At 40.1% G+C, this 16,138-nt stretch overlaps 1 protein-coding gene and 1 long non-coding RNA gene across 2 annotated transcripts; one reads left to right on the plus strand and one right to left on the minus strand.

Annotated features, from left to right (window-relative positions):
- Positions 1-1,814, plus strand: LOC147320986 (uncharacterized). Its single transcript, XM_086309273.1, has 2 exons — positions 1-353; positions 1,241-1,814. Exons 1-2 carry the CDS (start codon positions 1-3, stop codon positions 1,509-1,511), a joined length of 624 nt encoding a protein of 207 aa, XP_086165399.1. The 3' UTR covers positions 1,512-1,814.
- A 32-nt stretch (positions 1,815-1,846) lies between these two features.
- LOC147320987 (uncharacterized) lies at positions 1,847-3,395 on the minus strand. The gene is made up of 2 exons (XR_015131305.1): positions 2,994-3,395; positions 1,847-2,115 (listed from the first exon to the last, which is right to left on the minus strand). It is a non-coding gene; the product is annotated as an uncharacterized LOC147320987 (long non-coding RNA).
- Between the last annotated feature and the right edge of the window lie 12,743 nt (positions 3,396-16,138).

A 16,138-nucleotide genomic window follows, 5' to 3' on the forward strand; every position in this document is an offset into this window, starting at 1 on the left:
ATGTGGGAGGGAGTTGTGCCAGACCGGTATCTTTGCAAGATGGCAGCTATCGAGCTAGCGCTTGAAGAGAGAGTCTCCCTTCTCTATGTACTGTGGAGAGCAGAGCAGCGGCGTAAAAGACGTCCTCGCCGTACCTGGGTCCATCAGGTCCTCCAGAGGCATGAGCAGTTTGGTGAGTTTCACCACTTGCTCCAGGAGCTGCGCCTGGATGACGGCCGATTCCAGCGCTATCACCGTCATTCACTCGGCCAGTTTGAGGACCTGCTTTCCCTCGTCGGTCCCAGCATCGCCCGCCTAGACACCAACTACAGGCGCTCAATCCCACCTGCAGAGCGCCTGTCCGTCTGCCTGAGGTTAGTAAAACTATTTAATACGGTAGTCCTTTATTGATATCTGTGCTAATATGCTAATCCATCCAGTTATACACTGCTAACATGGATGTGCTATGCTAACAGTGAATGCTGTCGGTGTTTACTGAAAGCAAACTGTGGTACAGAGACGACTCTTTATAATATTTCTAGTGATACTCAGAAGCTCTCATCAAGTCCCGATTTAATTCGATTTATGCTGTTATCAGTGTTTGCATGATAGCATGGCTGTGGTGTCACATCAATGTATGCGCTCGGTGTTTGCTGATATCAAACTGTAGCATTAGGACCACTGAGTTAACCTTGTAGTGATACTCACTCCTTTTTATTTAGACCTGGTTTAATTCTGGGATAGTTGAATATTTGTATATAATCCCTGCAGCTGTCAGACTCTATAGCAGGGGTCACAGCCTTTATTAAAACAGAGTTAGATAAAACTGTGAACAGTTTGATTCATCTCTAGTTACATGGTTCTATCTTGATAAGCTGTCTTATCACAGATTAATTTTTCAAAAATATTAATGATTTAAGCAAGGAAAGGGCTACATGTCAACATACAACTCTTTATTTCTATTAATGTCTCACTTCATTCCTACCTGATTGACATGTTTAGGAATTATGAGTGATTGGCTCACTGTAGTTGTGAAAGTTGCTACCAATCAAATTATGATATGTTAAAGTTAAAACAAAACACAACTGTTTTAGATATTATCTAATATACATTTTGTAATTATCCTTATAATTACAAAATGTTTTATGTAAGATTTAAGTTTTGTGATTTATATCTGACATCACAAAAGTATTTTGGAATTTGAATAATGTATTTTGTAACTGCAGTACACATAATACTGATTTTGAACAATTTTGTCCAGGTTCCTTGTCACCGGGGACTCCTTCAGGACCATCGCGTTCAGTTTCAGAGTCGGTGTGTCCACGGTGAGCCAGATCACCCCCCAGGCAGCGACGTCCATCTGGGACTGTCTAGTGGACGACTTCATGGCTGTGCCTTCACCTGGAGACTGGCGGTCCATCACAGAGGGATTCCAGGAGCGCTGGAACTTTCCTCTGTGCTGTGCAGCTCTGGATGGGAAGCACGTCCAGACAAAGGCACCCCATATATCATATAGGAGACACACACATTGATATACACTAAATATTCATTTCATTTCTTTTTTGTGGTGCCCAAATTGATGCACCTGCTTGATTTTGTTTAAACAATTATTGCACACTTTCTGTAAATCCAGTAAACTTCTTTTCACTTCTCAAATATCACTGTGTGTGTCTCCTGTATGATATTTAACTGACATTTTTTATTGTAACAACCAACGATTTATACAGGAAAATAATGTCTATTAACAAGGTTGCCCAAACTTCTGCATCCCACTGTATCAGTATATTTTGTCATTAGTATAATATGAAATAAATTCTACATGTGTCAAGTTGTGTGCCAACATTTGCTGTGTAGTAGAACTGAGACATTAGTCATTATAAACATTTATTTGAAATAATATTAAAAGTCTCAAACAGAAAAACATTAAACATAAATATATAAAATATAAGAATTTACAGAGAGACAGGAATAAAAAGGACCAGCTGCTCTCCAGAGCAGGAACAAGGCTGAGGAGGAAATGCTCCATTGGAGACTGGTGTGGCCTCTTCAGGGACTCCAGGATGGCCAGCTCCACCGCCGATGGACCGTCCTGGGACCCGTCCCTCATCTGCCTCGGAGCCGTCCTCCTCTGTGGGCCTGTAAAACAGCACAAAACACAAAGAAATGAGAAGGCTGCTACTAGATTTTAATTTCAACATTGAAAAAAAAAAAAACAATAACAGGATATAATCAGATTGGTTGTAGATATTTAGTAAAGGTGATCACAAGGGAATCCCACCGACTAAAAAGGTATCAGTGCTTGCTGTACATATCTGTGGGTGCAGCAGCAGGAGCTCAGGGACTGGGGATGCTCTGCTGCAGAATCAGTTGGTTCTATCAATACAGTATTAAATGTTAACAGGTTGGATATAATAATCGTAGAGTAGACAGTGGTCCCTCATTTATTGCAGGGGTTCTCAGAATAACTAGCCCCTGGCCACGCACTTTATACACCGTTTTCCCCACACACATGAACATTGGTCACAGTTCTCACAATTGATTCTCAAAGTGCAAACCTTTGTAGATTGCAAAACGTAAAAGTATTATTATGCCGCGGTTTGTCTTCATCTGCCCGCCACTTTCGTGCGCCTTTTTCCCTCACGGTGCAGGTGTCTATTTCCGAATGAGGCTCATAGTTATGGGTGTTTTTGTGCTGTTTTTTCTATTGGACGCGATGGTTATCAAAACCAAACGTGATAAATTTGGCAAGCGCAGGAGATTTGTCAATCAGGCTGCAGAATGCAATGCTGTACTGTGCAATAAAAAATCAGCGAAAAAGCAAAGCAGTGACGGATGAACAGCGGGACCACTGTGTGCTGTTTATTAATAAACAATAAAATATATTCCTAAATGACAACATGCATAAAAGCAGAACGGTATTTGTACGTCAGTGGGAAAATAGCGGTGGCTTGCTAGCTTTTGTGCGGCTTCCCCGGGTCAGTGAAAACTTTCAAAAGAGAAATGAATGAACTTACCAGGTTGCCCGATCTCTTCACATATCTTCCTCCAAGCTCGGTCCTTTTTATTCCTGTCTCGGTACTGAAAGCAGCTGGTGTTGTACAGCTCCGAGTTGTTTGCTACCGCATTGATTAGCCTTCCCCTCCATTGAAGTATGAAAGGCTTTGGCTGGATCTGCCCCTTTGACCTAGGTAACAGCCACGTCACCAGGCTCCTGATTGGTTGTCGCGGCGCGATTTGACGCTGGAGTTCAGATTTTTCCAACTCGAGCGGTAGACGCGAAACGCGCGTATGCACAAAATGCAACACAAAAACTCACGCGCGTGGTTTTATTCGCGAGTCAAACGCGCCAGACGCGCTACACTGACGCGCGTTTCACGCGTTTTGGCGTTTTCGCGACGCAAATCTGCTTCCGAATTTTCGCGGGACCCGCAATCGCGCGTCATCGCGTTCGGTGTGAACACACCATAGGGTGAGAAGTTCGGCCATCCGGGAGGGGCTCAGAGTAGAGCAGCTGCTGCTCCACATCGAAAGGAGCCAGCTGAGGTGGTTCGGGCATCTGACAAGGATGCCCCCTGGGCGCCTCCTGGGTGAGGTGTTCCAGGCATGTCCCACCGGGAGGAGGCCCCGGGGCAGACCCAGGACACGCTGGAGAGATTATATCTCTCGGCTGGCCTGGGAACGCCTTGGTATTCCCCCGGATAAGCTGGAGGAGGTGGCTGGGGAGAGGGAGGTCTGGGCCTCTTTGCTTAGGCTGCTGCCCCCGCGACCCGGCCCCGGATAAAGCGGCTGAAGATGGATGGATGGATAAATGAGTTTTAAAAGTTCAAATAAGTCAATACCACACCAGACATTTTGTGTAGGTACAGTCTATCGTTATGTTTTTAAGTTACTACGGATTTATTATTTTCTAATTGATTTCCAGTAACAAAGCAGATGTTCAGTGAAAACGTGACTTATTTCACAACTTTTTTTTTTTTTTATTTGATGAAAGAAAAAATCAGTGTAGGCTCCAGCACCCCCCGTGACCCTGAAAAGGATAAGCGGTAGCGAATGGATGGATGGATGGATGGAAAAATCAGTGTATCCAAAAAAAATGCTGCTTGCACTACTAATAACATTGCAACTGAGGTAAAACTCCTCATTCCACGGACGTCACTCGTACGTAACTTCACGGTCACAAAAATTTACATCTGTGACTGAATTTTGTTTGACTCACCATTAAATATGGAACGAAGAACTTGAAAAGCACCACAGGCCATCATTTTTGAGCATGCCAGCAAGTGCAGCTTAAGTAGTGATAGCAGAAACCCAAAGGCTATAAATATACTCTCTTAAATTGATAAGCCATAGAAATTTAACTGAAGAGCACTTTTATTGTAATCTGTTACCACAGCAGTTAGAGAGGTAGGGTAGCTGTCATATGCAAGTGACTTAAGGATTGTGCCACAGAACTTACTAGTGAGGTATCTAAGCGACTCATTAAGTGATTCACTGATTCACTGTCGTTTGTGTCTAACCAAACAGTCATAAAATTGGATGGCAAGGTTTGCAGAGGCGTCCAGAGGCTTCATGGACAATATATACTTTTCATTTAACTGATTTATTTTCTTGGCAGTATTCTAATTTATGCATTAAGCATATTTCTCAACCTAACATATATGCAGACACTATTAATACAAAATGAGAACCTAGGCTACAACATATCATGCAGCAGCACGCCTCTTGACTGGTACCAGGAAATTTTGCCCTATTACTCCTGTTCTAGCTAGCTTGCATTGGCTGCCCATAAATTACCGTATTCAATTTAAAATATTCCTCCTTACATTCAAAACTATTAATAAATTAGCGCCAAGTTATCTTAGTGAACTTCTCAAATCACATACTCCTGCTAGAACACTCAGATCTGCCACTCAACTACTTCTGACCCAACCCAGATCTCGGCTGAAGTCCCGGAGTGACCATGCGTTTACTGTGGAATACCCTTCCTCTCGACCTCCGCGCATCTGATTCCATTGCACTGTTCAAATCACGACTAAAAACCCACTTATTCAATCTTGCCTTTCCCTCTAGTTAATATTTCTTTTATGATTTTATATCATGCACTTTTATGCTCATTTAAATTCTTGTTTGCTCTGTACCTGTTGCTTTCCTATGTATCAGTGACAGTTACCTGCTTGCATACTTAGTACTTGCTTTGGTCCTATTTCTATTATCCTCCTCCTATTCTCTATCTTACTTGTTAAGCACCTTGGCATGCCCTTGGTTTTTAAGTGTGCTTTATAAATAAAGTTTATTATTATTATTATTATATCAGAAAGATTTCTTATAACCAGCAGCTGGATCAGTGGAAAAAGTGAATGACATCAACAAATTACTCAAAATGTACTCTGGCTGCATGTTTATTCCTGCACTGATTATAAAACTGAATTTATATTTTTTGTAGTGTTAAATGGTATTGGTCTGAATACATTCTTTCTACATAAGGGCAGCAGTGGTTGCATTGTGCACTGTCACTCACAGCAAAACTGTTCTGGATTTAAACATGCCAGCCATTTGGGAAGCTCCCGATCCATTCTTATTTATATTCTCATTTTTGATTTGCTTTATTTGAATTGTTTTAATTACTTTTTAATTACTAGCTAAGTACTTTGTAGCTTTGCAAAGAAAAGTGCATAAATAAAGTTTTTATTCCATCTCGTTGGATACTCTGGAAGATTGAGTGTGTCTGATTTTAGAACCGTGGTAGCACTCTCTCTATGTCACTTTGCGCTACCATGGTGAATTTGCTTCTATTTGTGCCCACTGGTGTGTGTCAAGTGAATTTGTATTCAGTTGTACCACAACGCACCTCAGCAGAGCAGGAACACAAACAGCCAGAATCAATCAGTTTGTGCGATCCTTCTCTTGGCAAGCTTTCTGAAGAGGGACCAAAGACAAGGAACAGCATTGTTAACCAGTCAGAAAATGCCTTTAAGTTAAGAGAGGCAGACATTTTTTAAAATAAAAAGATAATTAAACTAAATCTACTAATTGTGAATCAGTTAGAACAAAGCCTTTTCATAGAAATGATTATTTGTGTTACTATTTTACTCAGAGGTTTGACATTTAAAAAATATATATTTTCTTACATGTTGACTGGGTAGATGCCATCATTTTTTAGAGAGCAGATATCTTATTTTGGAAAGGTGAATAACCCTTCTTATTGCACGGCACGATTCCCAAGGAGCATCTTAACACTGTCGGCAAGTAAAAAGAGACGTTAAGATGTGAGGCTTCACTTGTTGTCAGAGGAGACCAATTTCAGGTAGAAATTCAAGGTAGTTGAATTTATAGATTTTCCCTTATCACTACTCAGGTTGGAGATATAGGGTTGGCATTTTCTATCCGCTCTGTGTGTCATCTCCTTTTCATGGAGTTTATACTGGATGTGTTGGCATACTGCATTAATGCATATTTCTATGGGCTATACTCCCTGGTTTAAAAAAAGAAACGTGTGTGTGTGCGTTATTGAGATTCACTGCATATCACTTCCTTGATCATACACTTAGATGCTCTAAAAACACTGGCTCACAAATCAACTCAGACTGAATCATATTCGTTTTTTTTCACACATTTTATATACAAGCTGTTTCTCTAACTCAGACACATTCACACAGAGAATCACGACTCTTCTCTCACTGAATGCTTTGTCTAATATAACTCTCTACAGAGCTTTTATATACTATCCATTAGGCTACATACATAACAGTCTAAGAGTAGCACCGAAGGTCATAAATGCAAATACATACAAGACGCTTGTGAAACTGGAATGCATAGTACACACAATGTAAAAAAAAAAAAATCTATAAAAGTATGGTACAATATATTCTGTTTAAAAATGAAGGAATTCTACATATTAAGTTTTTTTTTCTGTATATTTTTAACCACATATTGAATTGAAATAACTTTGTCCTTGATCTGTGACTTAGTTTTATTACTTTGTACCAATTTGCTGGCATCATGCTATTTTGCATTGTACATGTCTTTTGTTGATACTTTATGCAAGATGCAATTTTGTTTAAGTACAGAAAAATAACACAGTGTAAAATATATGGTGCTACATTATACTCACCACAGTTCAACTGATATGGATACCAGCTGTTCTACAGAGTAGCGGAGCTCAGCATCTTCTGTATATGCCAAACTGCAGTCCAAAATACCCAACAGGCCAAGTGGGAGCACGGTGCTTCTTCAGATTCATTCTACTGATTTATTCATATACCGTACAGTGATTTTAAGGGGAAAAAATATAACTACATACACAAAATGAAAGGGAATATTATGAACATGCTAACTTACTCGGTGTAACTGTCACTGTGGCTAAATTGTTCGTTTCATTTTCAAACTTCTTTGAAAAATGGATTTATTTTTATTTTAAATAAAAAACTAAAAGACACATTAAATCCACATGATTACGAGGCCAGTGCTTCTGGGATATGCAGTGTTATTTACTAGTATTTATCTCACAACTGGAAGCTACACCCACATGGAAAATAGGTCATGTTTTGCACTGCAAGGAATCACAAACAACCTGTTCCATGGAAGAATTAGCTGGGAGTAAACCAATTTTGTTTATACGGTTCATAGCTCAGGAGTTACGAATACTACAACAACAGCAACAAAACTATTCTCTTCTTTTTTTGATACATAGTAGAAATATTTAATAACACTTCGTGAAATACGTGACTATACTATGTTAGGCAGTTTCTCAGATACATTGCTAACAAACAGATAAACAAGCACACTGAAGCCAAAGAAAAGAAAAGCACAATCTCCTTTGTCAGTTGTACCAAACATCGCTTTTGTTTTTCCTGACTCTCTTCCACAGATGCACACATGTATACAGACGCACACGAGCTACCACACACAGAGAGACGTATCAATCAAGCTATTCCAGGAAGCCACAGAACAGAGAGGAGATAGGCAGTCCTGCTCTCAGATCCAGGTCTGCCAAAGAAAAGCTGTTGGCTGCTGCCAAGGTTGAATGAGCATATTGCCTCGTAATGGAAAAAGAATGAAGAAGCAGACACTGCACATTGTCTGAAACTCTATCGCATGATTCCTCTGTCTTCCCCTGCACAACAACCATGTCAGAGTGCCTGATAGCGACGGGCTGTGCGCACCTATATGCGCACCTGTTTGTTATATAGATAGTTGTGTTTGTGCCGTGATGTGCACGACTGAATTTTGTTCATTCACTTGACATCTGTTTGTATGACTGTGCTTAAACAACCGGGCAGCTGTTTCAGCAGTTTGATGAGAGACAAAGAAATGTTTAATTTCACCAAGCACAAAAAATAATAAATAAATAAGAATACTGTATATGCCACTATTCTTACACTGTATCCATCTGTACTCACCACTTCCTAGACACAAAACCAAATATTCCCCCATCAGAGAGGGAGAAATGGACCATGCATTGCAACATTTCACACAAAATTACTTTGTCATCACAGCAAATAATCTGTCTGAATGGGTTTATGCCCAAATATCTATTTGAATAATTTGTGATGAGTTTTAGATGTCATAAATGAAGAGTTCACTGCGCATCACTGGGATTTGAGTGGAATTTTATTAGTTTATTTATTAGGCTATTTACTGTGGAAAGAGTTGATGAAAAGTGTGCATTTTTAGCAGTCTCCCTGGTGGAAATGTTCACACCAGACAGCTGCCAAGTACATTAACACTCTTCTACTGACTGCTCCTTGGGAACAGCTGGAGGTTAAGTGTTTTTCCCAAGGGCAGTCAGGCTGGTTTGGCTAAAAGAGAAAAGAGCTCTTCTTAGAAAACCAAGCCCACTGATTTAGTTCCTCGAATCGAGATTCTCCAGACATGTCTAACTACACTGAAATATGTCCACTGAAGAATGGATTAGATTTGTAATATTACACAAAGACCTCAGTTAGGTGTGGCTTCAGTTTGGAGCAGAGTCACAGTATATTATTTATCTTTGTAAGTGTCTGGAGAAGATTTTTAGCAAACTTCATTAGTATTCCAAGTTTAATAATCTGTTTTTATTTGTATCTGTTTATTTTATTTGCTTGTTTTCTTGCTTTTTGCAAGTAGGCATTAGTATTTTGTCACAATTACCCACCTTGCACACCTTAAAATTTGGTTTTATTTTTTGGCTTTTAACCCAAAGCTTAGATATTTGTCTCTATTTTTCTGATTCTTTGGATAAATGTATTGATGTGCATGAGGGCATAAGTTAGTCTTCTATTATTGAGTAACCCTCTGTCTCATGTGCACCACTGTGGTGTGCTTCATAAATAACATTAGATTGGATTAAATTAGTTGCGAGAGACTACTACGTGGATTCGATCTTAGAGATAAAGTGAGGAGCTTGGTAATTCAGAAAGGGTTTGGCATAGAGCTGCTACTCCACTTTCAAAGGAGTCAGTTGAGGTAGTTCAGGCATCTGACTAGGATGCCTTGTGTCTCGAGAAGTCCTCCATGTTCTGCAGGGACAAAGGAGATGAAGGTCCTGGCATCTGAGCTTAGACTATGGAACCCACAGCGAATAATCAGATGGATAGATGTACGAACCAAAGAACAATCCGATAAAATTAAAGTGTAAAGTGCATTACACAGTTTGAGCAAAGTTTGTCAAAAATATTATATATTATTACTGGCGTCAGAGTATTGAAAAAGCTGTGGAAACCATATGTATACATCTACTTAAATGCTGAAATTGTTTTCATTTATATTTTTATATTAAAAATAGATCAACAGACAACCAAAGATTTCACACCAACAAAGAATTACCACAGAAATCTGCTCCCCTTGGTTTTACTGAGCCTTGTTGAATCTTGGGTCATTTCTTTTAGCTGTCTGGGCAACAACTTTAATGTTTAGGTTCACTTTCATCACTCTCTTAGTGTCTTTCTTGGTGGCAGGCAGCTCAGCACCTACTCATCACCAAACAGTAAACAAATACTGACAGCAATTACCAAGCAAACACAGGGAGCATTTAGTAGATAAAGAGCAAGATATTTCCCTCAGGAGCTGCGAGACACCAAAAACAAAGCTAAATAACAAAGAATGAGCTTACCTTTACCATTTTGCCAGGCACAGGATATACTCCATAAGGCATTTAGCCAGGAATCTAGGGTTCAAGTCCTAGTTTTTTTGTTTTGTTTTTTGTCAATTAGTTTTGTATTATTTTTTGTCTTTTTTAATTACATATTTTAAAATTAATCATGGCTTTCGTTAAATTTATCTTAGTTATCTCCCCTATATCAGTAGTTCCTGTCTAACCACATGAGCTGCAAAAGACTGGGAAAGAAGACAGACAGCATGTCTCTGTTTTGTTGTGCAACGATGACAACCATTAGAAGTGGGATCAAGGTCAAACAAATGTGCAACATAAGGATTCTGCTTGTGCCTTTACTCACCATCTAACTGCTGGCTTAGCCTTGATGTTGACATTTGTTAACCCATTGAGTGCTTTTATCAGCTGCTGACAGGTGCTATGCCATTAGCAGCCTCTCATCTCCATCTCATTTACACTCTCTATGTGGCATGTGAATGAACGTGCGTGTATTTTTATTTCTTTGTTAATGTCAAAATTATGTTGAGATGTGAGTGTCATTGTTCCTGTATTGGTGTAAGTGTGTCTGTGCAAGGAGACTGCCTCACAATTGTGTGTAAGCAGTGTGCCTGACAGAGACAGAGAGAGGAAAACACATTAAGTTGATGCTGTCATCTCCCTTCTCAACTTTCTTCCTCTGCCAACAAACAATACCCACCTGTGCCAGTCGCCATCACTCATGTCTGTCCCTTCATCTCTGCACAGGGAGACACAGAGGAAGGCAAGAACAATAAGGGAATGAGAGACAGAGAGAAGGCTCTCTGTGCCCTGCAACAGACACTAAGATGGAGTTCAAACACGCTATGACATTTCATTAGGGAAGATTTTCAACACAACTTATAATTCTCAAATGTCAATGCTAGTGCACCTGTCTGCACCTGTTAGATTTTGTCCTACAATTGTCGTGTCAAGGCTGTATTGTGTAAGTGTCTCATATTGTGTCAGTACCAATTAACCAGGACAAAATTTTTGCTTCTCCTGCTATTACACCATCCAGGCATATAAGGCAGTTTTGATGCTACTTCCTTTTTCAAAGACATGCATACAGGTGAAAAATCCTTAAGTAGGGGTGGGCAATATATTGAATATGCTCGATGTATAGCGAGTTTTTCCACGTACGACGATTAAAATGGCTTTATCCTAGCCATCAAGTATAGGTTGCCATGGAATTATTAAGTTGTCTGCATGTAATTCACTTTGATCTTTTTTCTCCCACATGCTGTGAATGCATCATAACCCCCCCAACCAGAACATTTCTTCCCTGCAGACTGCGTTGAACATGTGTGTTTATATACTATCAGATAGGGAAAAGTATGGCGACAGCGGGAATTTCAGAAGAGGGAGGGAATGACACTCGCTTGTCATTTGGATTGCACAAGGAGGATGTCAAACAAAATGTGGTAATTTCCGAAAAATACCGTAAAACTATTGTCGCAAAAGATAGCAATACCACAAATTAAGACTGTTTTAAACTGTGCATGTCAACATCTTCCCACACAACAACAAAGATAACATTAAATTAACCAGCTGTGATACGTGTGACTGTTTTATAGTCACTATCTAGACTCTTGTTTCTATAATTTGAGGTCATCTCATTTTTTTATTTTATCATTTTTATATGTTGTAAACACAAAAGAGCATCTTTTATATTTCTGTTTTCTATTTTTTCTAATGAATTATGTTTTGATCTACTTTTTTGTTGTTATGGTCCTTTTGTTTGTTTGCAACTGATGGTTAAAAAATGGTTCAAATAAAACATTTCAATTTACTATGATTTTTTGCTTTCAAAGTAGAAGCAAAATATGGAATGGTGGATTTGAATGAGAATACCAGTGCAACTTTAGGCATTATATAAAAAAATAAAAGGCTATTTAAACATATCATGATATATATATAGTGTATCGTGATATAGCCAAAAAATATTGCGATATTAGATTTTCCTTCTTTCCCCCAGCCCTATTCTTAAGTTATTTGCACTTACAACCAGGTCTATTAGAGTATGCCTTTCAGAATTCTCATTTATAGCACACGGTGCAAGATATAAAATACTGTGCAAAAATTTTGAGCCATCCCTCATTTAGAGGCATATCGGAAAATAGGAAATATGGGCAGTGATTTATTGAAACACTGAAATACCATACAGCACCGTTCTAACAAGCTTGAAAGTCAGTATTTAGCATGCTTACCTCTCTCTTAGGTAAGCTTTTTTGTAATTTCGTGATGTAGTTATCAGGAATAGTTCTCAAGGCTTCTTGAAATATACTCTCATTTACTGTATTTTACAGACGGCAGAAGATACTCACTGCTGTACGACTCTCCTGACCTCCTCCAATTTAAACAAAGAATTTCAATTTAATTCATCACTCTGTATGACCTGTTGCCACTTATTTTCAGTTTCAGTTTCAAGTTCTAGTGTAATTTGGCAGTCCTCAGCCTTTTCTCCCTGTTTCCTTCCCTTAAGAATGGCTTCTTGACAGCCACTTCCACCGAGACTATTCCTGATGAGGCTTCAGTGAATAGTAGATGGCTCAACTAAAGGACCATATGCATCTCTCAGGTCCCGTGTCAGCTCCTTGCTGGATTCCCCCCCCCCCCCCCCCTTTTTTTTTTTTTAAGGATGTGACGTTTAGATACTGTTCACCTGCTATAGATAGTTTTATATCCTTGCATGTTTTCCTTTCCACTTTCCTCACCGCACACAATGCTAAAATATAGAGTTTTCAGCTAATACCTCTTCGGAAATCCCGTTGTTGTGAAAGTATATTATTTCCTGCCTTTCAAATTTGTTATCTTTGGAATTTTCGTAGGATTCATCTAATTAAGTTGGATCAACTCACTGATTTTACAGGAGCTAGTTATAAAGTGACTGAAAGTGCAATTTAATCTTGGATCTTTGCTATCACTGTTTCATCCCTTAAAGTCAGTCTGAAATGATCATGTACATAGACTGGAGTAAAAAATGTTGAAAAAGTCATCAATGTCTAAAGAAAAACTTTGAAAGACATTTTTAAAACTATAAGAACGTTAAGCTCCCTGCAAGCAAAATACAAAGAAATGAGAGGTGGCTCAAGACTTTTGCATGGTACTGTTACTCCAGTCTGATGCATTCTCACAGTTAGAAATGGTTTAATTGAGGTTGCTTCCAGGATACAGTGTGCAGAAAGAAGGATACATGACATCCACTTACTTGTGTGAATTCTATGGACAATTACCTGCTCCATTCTCAAATGGGCTCAATCCCACTTTGTACAAGAAAACTGGAAAAATAAAAACCTTTAATATCCAAACCTTCTGAGTCTGCATTTACACACCTCTTCCAAAACAAAAAACAGAGGAGGAACATCAAAACCAAATTACTTAATGGCCCACCTAATAGATGAGACAAAATCTCAAGTCACCCACATACTGGGAATTACCAAAGTTATTTGGATTCATCACCTGGATTTCCAAGAGCAAATTTTGCCAAAAGATCAAACAGATGTTGAGATATTTTATTAGATGATTGAAATGCCGGCCAGATGGTTATGAGGCTTGATCTACTACTGGATACGCTGGATGGCAATCGATTAAATTTTTGGAGATATTTCCATCTGGACCAACATGATGGCCTAACCATATGCTCAAAATTGCCATTTAGCATTAAATCTTACACCCTTGCTTTTTTACCTTGTTTGTGCCTACAATTTCTTCTTATAAATAGCAGTTTGAATGGTGTCTATTCATCAGTTCTGTTTTCTGTTCATTACTAATTTCCTAACTAGAGTATGTAAAGAACCTGTCAGCACAGAGCCAGAAATGAACAGAAATAGCAGTACTTATAAAACACCCCAAAGTCTTTTGCTGCAGACAGGTGTCACCATCAAACTTAGCTTTTAATGGGTTTGAGGTGATCATACTTTTGAGACTGACTTAAGAAATGACTCAATACAAACAAGCATTCACAGTAGGAAAAAAGACATTCACTAATGGTCTTAACTAAGACTGAAATATGAGTCATCATGTTGAGTAATGATGGAATTTAAAAAACAAATACTTGAAATTAAATTAAGTGCGTAGCTTCCCCAATAATTATATCACACATCTCTCAGATGTAAAAATGTATCCGTATGGAAAAACCTTCTTTGTCTGCAATTGCATAAATAAATAATCTTAGACAGAGAAAATTGCCAGCTCATTACTCATGGTTTTATCCTTCATGGTTTATTTGACTAATCTGCAACAGCCCTGCCAAATAGTCAGTTAGTGTAGACATTTTTTGAGTTTCATAGCTTTCCTGCAAAGTGTATTAAGTAGTTCTCATTAGTAAAGAATATTATAGCATTTCTGTTCTATATCCGTCATGGGCATTTAAGTAAAAGGGTATTGTTTTCTTACACTGTCTCTACTGGCTTTAAAGAAAGCTAGAGGACACATCTTTAATGTTATTTTCAACTTACTGTTCTCACATTCAACACCGAAAGAGCTGTTGCTCATTTCACTTCTTCTTTGTTGTTTGGCTTTTTTTTTTTCCCTCCAAGGAGTCCAAATAACTCTAGAGGACATTGTGCAGTTTGACTTTCCTCTGTAATTCAAGCTCACCATGCAGTTGGGAGCGTGTCTTTTCTTGATGAAAAGCTCAGGTTGTGCCCGTCTCTTCTCCCATGGGCAGGCCTGAATGGAGAAGTGAATAGTGGTACAGATGAGACGAAGAGGAGAAAAAAAGGTTAATTGGTTTTGTTGACCATCTGTCTATGAAGGATGAAGCAGGTTATGTATAAAAAAAAAAACACCCAGCACGCCCCTGCGGGCGGTTTATCCTTCAAGCTCGGGTCCTCTACCAGAGGCCTGGGAGCTTGAGGGTCCTGCGCAGTATCTTAGCTGTTCCCAGGACTGCGCTCTTCTGGACAGAGATCTCCGATGTTTTTCCCGGGATCTGCTGGAGCCACTCGCCTAGCTTGGGAGTCACCGCACCTAGTGCTCCGATTACCACGGGGACCACCGTTACCTTCACCCTCCACATCCTCTCGAGCTCTTCTCTGAGCCCTTGGTATTTCTCCAGCTTCTCGTGTTCCTTCTTCCTGATATTGCTGTCATTCGGAACCGCTACATCGATCACTACGGCCGTCTTCTTCTGTTTGTCTACCACCACTATGTCCGGTTGGTTAGCCACCACCATTTTGTCCGTCTGTATCTGGAAGTCCCACAGGATCTTAGCTCGGTCATTCTCCACCACCCTTGGGGGCATCTCCCATTTTGACCTCGGGACTTCTAGGTTATACTCGGCACAGATGTTCCTGTACACTATGCCGGCCACTTGGTTATGGCGTTCCATGTATGCCTTGCCTGCTAGCATCTTGCACCCTGCTGTTATGTGCTGGATAGTCTCTGGGGCATCTTTACACAGCCTGCACCTGGGGTCTTGCCTGGTGTGATAGACCCCAGCCTCTATGGATCTTGTACTCAGAGCTTGTTCTTGTGCTGCCATGATTAGTGCCTCTGTGCTGTCTTTCAGTCCAGCTTTGTCCAGCCACTGGTAGGATTTCTGGATATCAGCCACCTCCTCTATCTGCCGGTGGTACATACCGTGCAGGGGCCTGTCCTTCCATGATGGTTCCTCGTCTCCCTCCTCTTTCTTGGGTTTCTGCTGCCTGAGGTATTCACTGAGCACTCGGTCAGTTGGGGCCATCTTCCCAATGTATTCTTGGATGTTCCTTGTCTCATCCTGGACTGTGGTGCTGACACTCACCAGTCCCCGGCCCCCTTCCTTCCGCTTAGCGTACAGCCTCAGGGTGCTGGACTTGGGGTGAAACCCTCCATGCATGGTCAGGAGCTTTCTTGTCTTTATGTCAGTGGCTTCTATCTCCTCCTTTGGCCAGCTTATTACCCCAGCAGGGTACCTGATCACGGGCAGGGCGTATGTGTTGATGGCCCGGATCTTGTTCTTACCATTCAGCTGACTCCTCAGGACTTGCCTGACCCTCTGCAGGTACTTGGTGGTTGCAGCCTTTCTAGCGGCCTCTTCATGGTTCCCATTTGCCTGCGGGATCCCCA

This window comes from Aulonocara sp. 'chitande type north' Nkhata Bay, linkage group LG10 (assembly GCF_057382095.1).
Source record: "Aulonocara sp. 'chitande type north' Nkhata Bay isolate Kocher_YH1m ecotype deep benthic linkage group LG10, A_spYH_male_GT1.1, whole genome shotgun sequence".
Taxonomy (NCBI): Eukaryota; Metazoa; Chordata; class Actinopteri; order Cichliformes; family Cichlidae; genus Aulonocara; species Aulonocara sp. 'chitande type north' Nkhata Bay.

Bases quoted from the DNA above. Each gene is read 5' to 3' on its own strand.
- LOC147320986 (XM_086309273.1), top strand. From the start codon at position 1: ATGTGGGAGGGAGTTGTGCCAGACCGGTATCTTTGCAAGATGGCAGCT. The intron at 354-1,240 runs GTTAGTAAAACT...AATTTTGTCCAG, and splicing joins CGCCTGTCCGTCTGCCTGAG to GTTCCTTGTCACCGGGGACT.